Here is a 13494-nt window from a genome sequence, read left to right on the forward strand (position 1 = left end):
ATGTGAGTTTGTCACAGAATCTGTCATATAGGGTCATTGCCATGTTCACTTTATTTTCTAAATTAACTACTTTGTTGTTTCTCAAGAAATGTACAAAGCAGCCCTATTTGTGTTTAATTTCTTTACAGTTTATGTGATATCAATATTTTTTGCATCATAGTTATTTGGTAATTGGGGTAGAAAATGTGATTAATTGCCATGAAAAATGTCAAAATGCAAAATCTTTTCGGCGTGAAATGCAACCAGGACATGTTTAGGGGTGTAACAATGTATAGTTCAGATGTCTAACGAGAGGTCTGTAACAATATGATGTATTGACACAATGCATAAAAAAATCGATATATACGAGTATACATTCTAGGTGTGTAACGATACACAAACATGACGGTTTGGTACGTACCTCAGTTTTGACGTCACGGTTCGGTATGGTTTTGGTACAGCAGGGTGAAAACACTAAACATAAAATTGCTTTTATTTTAATTAGACAGTGGTTTACTGAACAAATGGCTCTTTCTTTAAATCAATTTAATTACAATTAAAATTTTCTTAGGGATAAAAATGTACCTCTAAACTATAGGTAGCTCTCTTACATTATTTATTATAAGGTTAAAGTTAACAACAGAGCCCAAACTTGAATTCAATTACTATTTATTTTTATAGAATAATCAACACTCAAATTAAAAAATTGTATGCAAACATGTAAATTGCACATAATGCAGTTTTAAATTAACTTTTAAATTATAGCCTACATTTTCTATTTGTTGTTGAAATATAATAATTTACACAGTGACTCACATAACATGTTTCATAACAGATTTATTTAAACATATTAAATAAGACATATCTAGCAGGTAAAGTAAACTATAATGAGTATATAGTCTAACATTTCGCGAAATGCTCTTCATTTATAGAGCACTAACGAGCGGTGGACACTGATGATTGAATGAGGTAAATTAAATGCTACGTGACATTTTGTTTACAAGCTGTTTTATTGCCGTCTTTTCGCAGTTGAAACACTGATTGAGCGATTACATGAGGCTTGAGATGTTCATTCATGTTTATTTCGCATTAAAACTAGTAGTAAAGAGGAAGAGATGATCGCGCTGCCGTTTGAACCGTTTATACAGCGATCTATCACGCCACACCAAAACCGCATTTATTGTTTGAATTTCCTGAAAAAAGGACATAATTTGAAAGATGAGACTTTGTTTCTTATCAAAGTTTCCAATGAAGTTCCGCTCGTCCAGTGGTTAAAACAAAGCTGTATTTGTTCGGTACACAATTTTTAGTACGAATACGTGTACCGTTACACCCCTAATACATTCACATTACCTCTGATGCGTGTGTTTTTCGATTAAGCTCACCTGTAAGGGCAAATACTGAAATACTGAATTGAGTTCTCTGTCGCTTCTTTTTGTGCTCAAACAAACAAATACAAAATTATGTATCAGTAATATTGGATCCGTGCATTTTGTCTTAAAGTGACAGCAGACTAATAAACCTGCTACTGTTTGTAGACAAAGAACAAAATCTTTCACTGCTCTTGACTGAATAAGTTTAGTATCTTTAATAAAGATGTATCTGTTTAACTGATAGAGTTACAAGACTGTGCAGATTACATTCGATTAATTTATTCATTTTCTGTACCTGAAAACTTCTGTTAGACCTGCCTGAAAAATCTGAAAAGTGTTTGTTTAATTGTATTTATTTGTGTGTTTGCTTGTAATTTGTTTATCTGTAGAAAGTTTCTTCGCATTGAGCCCTGCATGTGCCCCAGACTGCGACGTACCAGTGGCAGCCTAAATAATTAAATATAACTTTTAGCAGCTTTATTTTTGTCATTTTTTATATTTATTTTTCTACATGTGCATATTTTTTCTAAAACATTTTTTGTTTTGCTAGTGAGGATTTTCACTTGATTTTACACATTGCATTTTTTTTAGCACAGAAATCTGAAAGACTTTCTTGACTGTTTTTTTTTTTCAATTATTTATTTTTCTTTATTATAAAAAAATAAAAAGTTTTAGTTTTTTTGTGGATGTCCACAAATTGTGGTACATGATGTGCAATTTTCAGATAAATGTTCATGTTCGATATTTTGGTTGCATTTGTGAGTTAATAAAAAGTAAATGGTTGTGTAAAATATGCACGTAATATCATAATAATGATCGATATACCCCTGAATCGAATCCTATTGCAGAATTTTTTGAGGTATTGTATCGCTGGCTATGAGAATTGATATCAGATCGTATCGTGATGAACCATCCAAATTAACACCCCTAGACATGTTCTTAAAAGGCTTCATGAGATTCACTCAAGATTCGCCATCGTGTGGCATAGAAATGTGCCATTCACCTAAAATAAGTCATACGATGAAAGGGATGAGCCAAAGTGGGGCCAGATTCAAGAGAAATGTTGCCCGGCTAATGCTCCGCTGTTTATTGGCATGACCCAGCAGCTGTCCGCAAGCTTTTAATTAGCTTTAACAACCGTTTCGATTCCATTAGTGGATGCATCAAGCAACTCATTTTCAGATGTGTCTGCAGGAGGCTGTTAATGCCTCTCTGCCCATCAGTGCACTCAGGAACCAAGAAAAACACTTGGCGTGCTCACATCAACCTTTCCTTTTTTCTGCTTGTCCTCCAGATAACCAATGTGATGGTGCCCTTCATGTTTAAATATGCGGTGGACGGCCTGAACCAGATGTCGGGACACATGTTGAACCTGAACGACGCGCCAAACACGGTGGCTACCATGGCAACGGCTGTTTTGATTGGCTGTGAGTCCTGCTTGCTCCTGTCTTGGCAGGTGTTTGACTTCATTTTGGGAAGCGTGCTGCATATTAAGCGCCAACTGACCTTTCCCCAAAAGTTTTGTCAATATTGCTTTTTAGACTCATTGTAATGTGTTTTGTCATGCATGCATCTGCTCTAGGTTTGTGTTTCATATGCTCGTCGATTTGACAGCATTGACCTCAAATTCCTGGCTAAAACATACCACTGTATTAGCAGAGAGAAAAGATTATTCACCACAATGGTTTCTTAAACAATTACCCATCATCAAGAGAATGACCCAAAACACCCTGCTAGCTCAGTCAAGGAGTTTATCGGGACAAAGAAATGGAAGGTCTTAGATTGGCCAAGTTCGTCTCTAGATTTAAATCCTGCTGAACTAGGGGTGTGCGATATATATCGTCTGCGATAATATCGTAATTGTTGTTTTAAAGATGTGCGATTTGACATTATCGAGTGTTTTGCAAAAACCATTCAAAACATCCCTACAGAGCGCACGCATACCTTACGTGAAGTCTAGACTAGTGCGTGTGCGCATGTAGTGTGTTTTCTTTCACTGCATGATTCAGTCTATTAAAATGCATTTAGAATGATCACAAATTCAAGACATGATGGCAGAACATTTATATATTTATACCACTTCATATAGTTATTCAATTTCACACGAAGAGTGCTGTTTTTCCCCAAAAATGACCATGATTACAAATGTGACATTGAATTCAATAAACAATAAGTTAATTAAGAGACTTACGTTTTAGACACCATATTGCTTGATTTTGCTCTATTTTGCCAACAAAAATCATTCCGAAAACAGCCACAGCGCTGTTTTGTGTCTCTGAGCAACATGACGGTGTTTCGTTCTTGAATGAATCAACCGTTTAAATGGTTCGGTTCAATCGCAATGACTCTCTTATTAACAGTGACTTGCTGCCACCTGCTGGCGGTTTTAATTTCAAATTTCGGCTTTTTCTTTTTTTCACATTTTAAATCATTTCAAATATCAGTATTCAACGATTTATGTTTAATATATCAAAACATTATTTATGCATTTGTAATTGCAGGTTAAATGCATTCATGTCTTGCAATAAACAAAATACATGTGTGTAAATACATCTAAATGCCACTTCAGATGCAGCTTCTGTGTTGATTTCATTTGCTTGGTAACAGCCCACATGTCTTATTATTCTAATTCCCTGATTAAATGTAAAAATTTGACTCAAAAGATAATGGACACTTTTAGAAAAATGGCTTTATAAAGGTAAAAATGCCCATAAAATGCAAAAATCAGTTTAAACTTATTGGAAAAGATTAATTTCTATCAGTATGAACCGACCACCACACAGAATATGAAGAATATTAAAAACATTAGGAGTCAGCTGTCTTCGGCAGTCCTTAAGATACCAGCACCTTAACACACTCGGCAAAATATCGTAATAATGTTTTGTCAATATCGCACACCCCTATACTGAACATGAATTTCGCCAGCTAAAGAGGAGACTAAAGGCAGAAACTCCCCAAAACAAGCAATAGTTAAAATCGGCTGTATTAAAGACTGGGAAAAGCATTTCAATGGATGAAACCAAGAGTCTGGGGATGTCTGTGGGTCGCAGACTCACTGCTGTGATTGCATGCAAGGGATTCACAGCTAAATATTAGCTTTTAAACTTTTACATTTGCTTTAAGTTCAATTGTCCCAATACTTATGCTCGCATCAGTTTAGGGGATGAAACTCTAAAAGTGCTGTCCTTTTTATTTGGTAAAACATCTATGTGTTAAAACGGCTAATAATAAAATGTGACATTCTGTAGTTTTGTCTCGTATTCATCTTTTAAGCATATTTACTTGTGGAGGGCACTGTATATATTTACATTTACATTTAGTTATTTAGCAGACACTTTTATCCAAAGTGACTTACAAATGAGGACAATAGAAGCAGATTACTGAAAGAACCATGAAAGAAGTCTGGTTTGGCGTTGTGTCATGTGAACGGATACAGTCTGCTCCGGTCTGGAGACACGAGAGCGCGGAGCGCTAGACCACACAACGTCGTGTTTGTCCCAATATCAGTATATTCGAAGGAGCTATACAATAAACACACAATGGAGGCCAAATGCAATTAACAACTTGAACTTCTTCCTAGTATGCATGTATAGTATGCCCACAGTATGCGGTAAATGCTACACTACTTCCTGTTCTGAAAAATCTCATGGACCAATGGCAGTGTTTAACAGCCACCGCAAAGTTTTCTGGAAAATTTATGCTGGCAAGCTGCTTCGAACCACTGACAAACTCAAAATAATCTTTGTTTTGCTTTAAGCAACTGCATGTACAACTTTTTAAGCCCCCTACAGTAGGGATGTAACGATTAACCGCGAGCCGGTTGGAAATAGATTCAAATATGTGACGATTCAAATCGTTTGAGATGCTAAACAATCACGATTCATTTAGGGCTAGTTTATATCCTTGTCTGAGGGGAACTTACTGTCTTTAGAAAAGTTTAGATGGTATTTTTTCTTTTCCTCTTGCCTCTGTATAATGCATATTAAAGTTCATAAGTGCAGCGCTGCTTTGTTTACAGCGGAAACCAAGGAAACGCTTTAAGCGCCACCTGCTGGCAGAGAGTGCATCTGCGTCTCATTCAGCTCGTCTGCTGTTTCGGTTTCATGCAGATATTTTTATGTATAGTTTCACAAAACTGAAGTCAAACCATTCTGTTTTTGCTTCAAATTTAGAAATTATACAATCTAATTTAGATTTAAAAATCCTCATGTTGCATGTATGCAGCATCTTTGTTTGGATAATGATTATTATTATGTTTAATGATTGATTATTAAACATAATTATATAATAGTTTGGAAGTGATTGCCTCTAATTTTAAATGGAAAGAGCACAGACAAAGCCTTATTTTGTTTATATGAAGATATTTCTTTTATTTGTGTTACTTATTTATTTGATTTGGGGCTTGTTTTAAAATTTCAATTTAGTTTTGTTATTTACATTTACATTAAATTAAAATTTTGTCATTTAACAGATGCTTTTATGCAAAGCGACTAACAAATGAGGACAAAAGAAGCAATCAAAACCAACAAAAGAGCAATGATATACAAGTGCTGTATTAGTATATTATTATAGTGTTGTATTTCAATTTTACAAAGAAACATGCAGCATTTTGTCCAAGCAATAATAAAAGGACAGATTTATTTATAATTTGTCTTAAACCTCATTTTGTAAAAAAAAAAAAAAAAAAAAAAAAAAAAAAAAAAAACGTGAATCGAATCGTGCGTTGAGTGAATCATTACATCCCTACCCTACAGTTAAATGAGTGCAGTTCACTCTTGTAAATATATCACTGTTTTAATTACACTGCATAGCTATACTTGGAACTTTACAATGCATGTGACCACTTTGATTAACTCCTAAGTAATGCTGCGTTATTTGCTGATAAATAGAAAGAAAAAAAATTTCAAAATTTTTTGTGCCGTGTACTCTTAATATGTCAGAAACATCATACAGCTCAGATAGTCATATGTCATATGTCATTTGAAAGGTCTCTCAGAGTAGAATAAAACAAGCATAATTGTTTGGGGGTTTGACTAAACTTGAGCGAGGCATTACTTCTGTGTATGTCACTCAGAAAACAATAATTTCAAAACAGTCAAGGGCTAAGAAAAAGGCTACCTTGGCTCCAAATGCTGTAACTTTTGATTACTTCATGATATCACCACAAAATTCACATACAGCCCACATGTTGAGGAACATCACCAAAAAATAATTTCCCTTGAGCACACTCATTTTTTTTGTGTTTTTTTTACAGTTTATCAACTATTTTTAAGCAGGAAAATGTCCAAATGTAAAGATTTTTTCCCCCTAAAAATACAGAAAGTTTTCTGTCAAACAATACCTACCTTATGACTCTCCTTGCTACAGTTTTGGAGTTATGATTCATTATTTTTGTGTATCACTCATAAAAAAACAACACCTTCAGGGAGGCAAAATTGCCTTCAGGGCTTAAACGGTTAAAGCATATCTGGCCTTAACAAGGCTTTTGTTACCTAGATGGTGTTAATGTTGGAAAACAGCTCTACAGTGAGTCCGATCTGTTCATGGGTCAAGAAGAGTTTAAGCTGGCAGGTTTAATGAGCTTTAGGTGTTCTTTTGTGAAAAAAACAACACCTTCAGGGAGGCAAAATTGCCTTCAGGGCTTAAACGGTTAAAGCATATCTGGCCTTAACAAGGCTTTTGTTACCTAGATGGTGTTAATGTTGGAAAACAGCTCTACAGTGAGTCAGATCTGTTCATGGGTCAAGAAGAGTTTAAGCTGGCAGGTTTAATGAGCTTTAGGTGTTCTTTTGTGAAGAGGAAGAAGTCACCGTACTCTGTTGTCATGCAGTCTAGTGTGTTTCCAGCCTCTTACTGTGAATATTCCCTGAAGCTTGTTAACATTCATGCATACGCACATGCAAATAATGTGCAGTCTTCATTTTCGTCATTGCCAGGGGCATGAGGGTGCTGCTGTGACTGCCTCCAATAACTCCTAATTTATTGGAAGTTGTCAACGCCGCACGCAATCACTCCCTTTGTTTCTCCAGCAACTATGTAAATGAAGTAGCACACACTTCATCTAATTTTTGTTTTCTGTGCTTTTAAGTTTTTGTTATGCTGACGGTGCAGGCGTGTGTTTTCAGACGGTGTTTCCCGCGCCGGGTCCGCTCTCTTCAATGAGCTGAGGAACGCAGTGTTCGGGAAAGTGGCTCAGAGCTCTATCAGGAGGATAGCCAAGAACGTCTTTCTTCATCTTCATAACCTGGATCTAGGCTTCCACCTGAGCAGGCAGACGGGAGCGCTGTCCAAAGCCATCGACCGTGGCACTCGAGGAATCAGCTTTGTGCTCAGCGCTCTGGTCTTTAACCTGGGGCCTACGATCTTTGAAATGATGCTAGTCAGCAGCATTTTGGTAAGTCAGAATTATGTCCTCACATGCTAGTAAGTTTATAAACCACAATTTTACCACAAATAAAGGCTGTTCATTGACACAAGATTGAAGAGTGCCAAAACCTCTCTTTAACTGTGGTAAAATCACTGTAAAGGTGTAGTCACTTTAGTGAAACTGTAGCAAAATTTTGGAAGCAAGTTGTCTCAGCTCAGTAGCATAGGGATATGAGGCTATGTTCAGACTGCAGACAAACCAGATTTTTTAAGTTCATAACCAACTTATCTGCATGGGTTGCTTTGGCTATGATGCAGGCATAACCGCGTTTTTGATGGAAATGCAGGAAAAATAGAGGTGCATCATCTCGCTCTCCAAATAAGCGCCCTGTTGGGTCGCAGTGCAGAAGTCCTCTGTCACACGAGAACACTCAGAGACAGAGGAGGCTGGTATATATTGTGATGTTCCGTGCTGTAGTTTGAACACTGTATGAATACTTCTGAAATTTTTTTAATGTTTTGACGTTATCGTGGTGTCACGTAGGGGTGCACCGATATCACAATTTAGGCCTATACCGATAACCGATATTTTGCCCGATAAATCTAATTCAACATTTTTTAATAATTTGAGTGTCTGACTACAAAAAATTGTCTCACCATTAAAAGCCATGTCCCAAACACATCAACATAAATCAAACATAAACATTACAGCAGCCTATTTTGAAACCTCCTTTTACCAACTTTCTTTATGCAAAAAAAGCCTTATAAATAAAATAATTCTTAAATAAGTCATTGAACAACATTACTTGCGTGTAAAGAATCAAAATGCATGGATAAATAAAACTGAATAGCCTCCACACAGACAAAAATGAAATGATTTTAATTAAAGCATATTGTTGATGAAAATAACACTATACAAATAAAAGTGGTGGTTATAACTTATTATTAATAATGCATCAATGATTTTGAAAAAGAAACAAATTAATGCAACTGTTTCAAATAGCAGCATAGCTGAAGAGCTGAATAAACTTGGGTTAGCGGTTTAATTAGGCTATATTTGAATCAGATATTTATACAACATAAACATAATATTACAAATTATATATGCACAAAAAGACGCAAATGTACAAGTGATCTTGAACTACGTTACGTGCTGGTCAGATTTGTAGTGGATGTGCTCTTGGCTAATAATTTGAGTGTCTGACTACAAAAAATTGTCTCACCATTAAAAGCCATGTCCCAAACACATCAACATAAATCAAACATAAACATTACAGCAGCCTATTTTGAAACCTCCTTTTACCAACTTTCTTTATGCAAAAAAAGCCTTATAAATAAAATAATTCTTAAATAATTCAAATAAGTCATTGAACAACATTACTTGCGTGTAAAGAATCAAAATGCATGGATAAATAAAACTGAATAGCCTCCACACAGACAAAAATGAAATGATTTTAATTAAAGCATATTGTTGATGAAAATAACACTATACAAATAAAAGTGGTGGTTATAACTTATTATTAATAATGCATCAATGATTTTGAAAAAGAAACAAATTAATGCAACTGTTTCAAATAGCAGCATAGCTGAAGAGCTGAATAAACTTGGGTTAGCGGTTTAATTAGGCTATATTTGAATCAGATATTTATACAACATAAACATAATATTACAAATTATATATGCACAAAAAGACGCAAATGTACAAGTGATCTTGAACTACGTTACGTGCTGGTCAGATTTGTAGTGGATGTGCTCTTGGCTCCTCCCATAACAATGCGCTGAAAAATGGCAAATAAACCCAAAGAATTCACAACTTTTTATTACAGTAGTGTTCTCTTTATAATGCAATGTATATGACAGTCCCAATTATAGTTATTAATGTTGTGCATTGCTGTTGGAGCTGTGTGCGCTGAAGCGGAAGAGCGTAAACTGAAAACTGAAATTTACAGAAAAATCCACTGATGCGTTGTCAGTATTTGGTAACAACCTCGAATATGGTTTACCCAACAGTATAATGAGTCAAATCTGTTCTATAAATTGCATTTTGTTATAGCTGTTGCAGTTTATGAGTCTTTAAAACAGAGTTGTTGTTTTTGTTGGAGATAATCAGCAGGACGAGCATTTCACTGCCTGTGCTATGAATGTGGCATAAAACACTTTGAGTTTGTGTTAACAAGCACACTGTCTGTAGCTGCAACAACAGATGCTAAGATACAGTCAAATAGAGATTTTATGGTGATTATGCAGTGTCTTTTCCTCAGTGGATCTTCTTACACTAAATTAGTAATATCTGGAAATTACTATTGCTTATATTGACATTCACCAGACCATGCATACATAACATAACAGTGAATATATGGAATAAAAGAATTATTTATTTCCCAGGCTAATGCGGGACATCATTAGTAAAGTGAGGCTCTTGAGTATAACACATCATTAACCCTCATGCTAGTGCATGTGGTCGAAGAATGAGCTGAAATCTCACACGATGGCTTTGTGTAAGGATTAGAGCGTTAGAAGTTATTTATTCACTAATAATCAATGAAGAGTTCACTTGAGACACCAGTGAGTCCATACAGAAACCAGATTTAACCTGACGACTGCAGTATTCCTAACATCACACAAATCATGTAAAAGCACACACATCCAAAGTTCAGCTCACAGATGTAAAGTCATGTACAGTATGTAGTCAGAGACTCTTCCCTCAATGAAATGCAATCAAGGGCTCACAGGAGATGTTAATACCAGGAGCATTAATAGTCTTGAGTTGTGGTTTCCCTAATGTGCCTAATATTCACCTCCACAGCATCTTTAGTGATGGCAGAAACATTAGCTCCAACAGCACATTTCGTCATTTGTCACACTCCATTAGAGTGTGAAATGGTGAAAATGCTGGATAAAATTAATATGAGTGTGGGTTATGGAGATAAATGATGCATCTCGTCTCTGGAGACTCAATCCATGTCATGCATATGAAGACGCTCTCTTACAGTTCCTCACAGCTGTTTTGTTGTTTCTCTGCAGTATTATAAATGTGGCGGTCAGTTTGCTCTGGCCACTGTGGGGACGCTCTCGGCATACACCGCTTTCACCATCGCTGTTACACAGTGGAGGTACTGTATGAGTCTGTCAGATAGCAGTCATTGTTTGTTGTGTTGATCACTGCTGTATTAATCACTGTCTGTGTCTTTGATCAGGACGCGCTTCAGAATCGAGATGAATAAGGCTGATAATGAGGCTGGAAACGCTGCTATCGATTCTCTCCTCAATTATGAAACTGTTAAGGTGGGTCAAATGAGAAACTACATTGTCATTGCGACATTTGTGACATGCCCGAGTAAATCCGACAACACTTCTTTGTTTGTGTTTGATTTTTTTTTATTAATTAATAAAAAAATTTAACAGCAAATAAAAATTGCCATAATTTACTCATTGTCATTTGGAATAAACTGAAGCTTAAACATGTGCATGCGATGAGGTTTGCACGTTTGAGCTTCAGTTTGCCATATCTGATGTACTCTGTGTAAGACTGGGTTGACAGTATTGATTCATTCATTTTAATCAGTTTGAACCGAGATTGCTATGATTACTAGGAGACGAAAAACAAATGACTACAATATCTGGAATAACAATAACTGGCTCAAAATATCAAACTCTGACTGGATAGAATCCTAGTTTGAACCTAAAAAAAATAAGTGTCTGTGCCCATCATGTACTACATGATACCTAGCAAATACCTAGTAGGGCTGGGTGTTATGACAGTATAGATCGTTACTGCAGAATAAAGTGTCTATTGTTAGAGATTTTGCAAATGTATCTGCGTAACATAGTACTACTTAAAAGTTATATTCACCTTTTAGTGATAAGGAAACATGCATGAATGAGAAAATAAAGAGTGGGATGCACTTGATAGAGTTAATAGGTGCAATAAGCAGTGAAAAATAACTCAATGCGGTGCTCGTACTGACTGTCACACAAAGCACACACTCAGAAAGCGCCTCTCAGACAGCATGCGATCACGAATTTGGGACGTGCATGATGTTTAATAAAGTTATTAAGCGCAATAAACTGTGAAAAATAACTTGATCTGCTGCTGTCGCTGACTGACACACAAAGTACACACTCAGAAAGCGCCTCTCAGACAGCATGCGATCGCGAAAAACAGATCTCTTTCCTGTTTTATTGTGCTTGAATGGTCAAATATGCACATAGTTATGTCATAATGCCCGTCGTGTGGATTATTCACATAATCACAGTAGGTTGTGTGTTAAATAAACGTAAACAGTTGGGTGTGTATCAGTATATTGGATTGGTCTTAAAGGGACAGCAGTCTAATTTACCTGCTGCTGTCTGTCATTATTAAAGTTATTCACTCACTGCACTTGACTGAATCACTTTTGGACCTTTAATAAGAATCAGTTCATGTTTGATCGATACAGTGAAGACTATGCAGTGTTTTATTTATACGCTTTATTCAATTTCTGTAATATTTCGTACTACATGTTAATGCATGATGTTTAATAAAGTTATTAAGCGCAATAAACTGTGAAAAATAACTCGATCTGCTGCTGTCGCTGACTGACACACAAAGTACACACTCAGAAAGCGCCTCTCAGACAGCATGCGATCGCGAAAAACAGATCTCTTTCCTGTTTTATGGTGCTTGAATGGTCAAATATGCACATAGTTATGTCATAATGCCCGTCGTGTGGATTATTCACATAATCACAGTAGGTTGTGTGTTAAATAAACGTAAACAGTTGGGTGTGTATCAGTATATTGGATTGGTCTTAAAGGGACAGCAGTCTAATTTACCTGCTGCTGTCTGTCATTATTAAAGTTATTCACTCACTGCACTTGACTGAATCACTTTTGGACCTTTAATAAGAATCAGTTCATGTTTGATCGATACAGTGAAGACTATGCAGTGTTTTATTTATACGCTTTATTCAATTTCTGTAATATTTCGTACTACATGTTAAATAAACCTACTGTAGCTGAATAAATTAAGTTTATTTTATATTTATTTGTTCTATTGTGTTTTTAATTAGCTCCTTTTTCTTAATTTTAATAACAAAAAAATAGCTATATCGAGATATATATTGTTATTGTGAAACTAAATTTCTCATACCGTGAAATAAGATTTTGGTCATGTCGCCCACCCCTAATACCTAGCAACATTTGATGCATTCACAAAAAAACAAACACTTGATGCATTGTCGGCATTTGACACCGACTTCAAATACTTTTTTCAGAATGAGACCGATACTTTAATTTTTGGTACTCGCCGATACCAATACAGATACCTGTATTTTCACAGCATTTAATTATTTTTTTTTAAATATTGGGTACAGAAACAAAATAATAATAATACTACTAATAATATGAATCATGTTAGTTGGCTTCATTTAGCAAACAGTTATTTACACACTTAATTATACCTGATAAAATGTATTGTATAAGCTTTTGTTACTTTCACTGTTCATTTTAAGGGCACATTAGAGCAGCTCAATACTGTAATCACAAGACATTTTCCTAAAATAATGCAGGGAACCACTATATACATTATACGAGTAATTTTTTTTTAAATATTGGGTACAGAAACAAAATAATAATAATACTACTAATAATATGAATAATATGCAGCTCAATACTGTAATCACAAGACATTTTCCTAAAATAATGCAGGGAACCACTATATACATTATACGAGTGCGCGCCTACAATTTTGCTGATGTAATTTGCGTCACACTAACTGTATGCGGACCCTCGTGTA

General features: G+C 35.5%; 1 protein-coding gene across 1 annotated transcript in view; it reads left to right on the plus strand.

The window, feature by feature from the left end:
* Positions 1-13494, plus strand: part of abcb7 (ATP-binding cassette, sub-family B (MDR/TAP), member 7) — a 60882-nt gene that overhangs the window by 24989 nt on the left and 22399 nt on the right. Inside the window, exons 5-8 of the mRNA XM_016256357.1 lie at positions 2647-2779; positions 7478-7746; positions 10743-10831; positions 10916-11003. Of these exons, the coding sequence (XP_016111843.1) occupies positions 2647-2779; positions 7478-7746; positions 10743-10831; positions 10916-11003 (579 nt within the window). The remainder of the gene's footprint in view (positions 1-2646; positions 2780-7477; positions 7747-10742; positions 10832-10915; positions 11004-13494) is intronic.

Source organism: Sinocyclocheilus grahami, unplaced genomic scaffold (genome assembly GCF_001515645.1).
Source record: "Sinocyclocheilus grahami isolate Dianchi unplaced genomic scaffold, SAMN03320097.WGS_v1.1 scaffold1422.1, whole genome shotgun sequence".
NCBI lineage: Eukaryota > Metazoa > Chordata > Actinopteri > Cypriniformes > Cyprinidae > Sinocyclocheilus > Sinocyclocheilus grahami.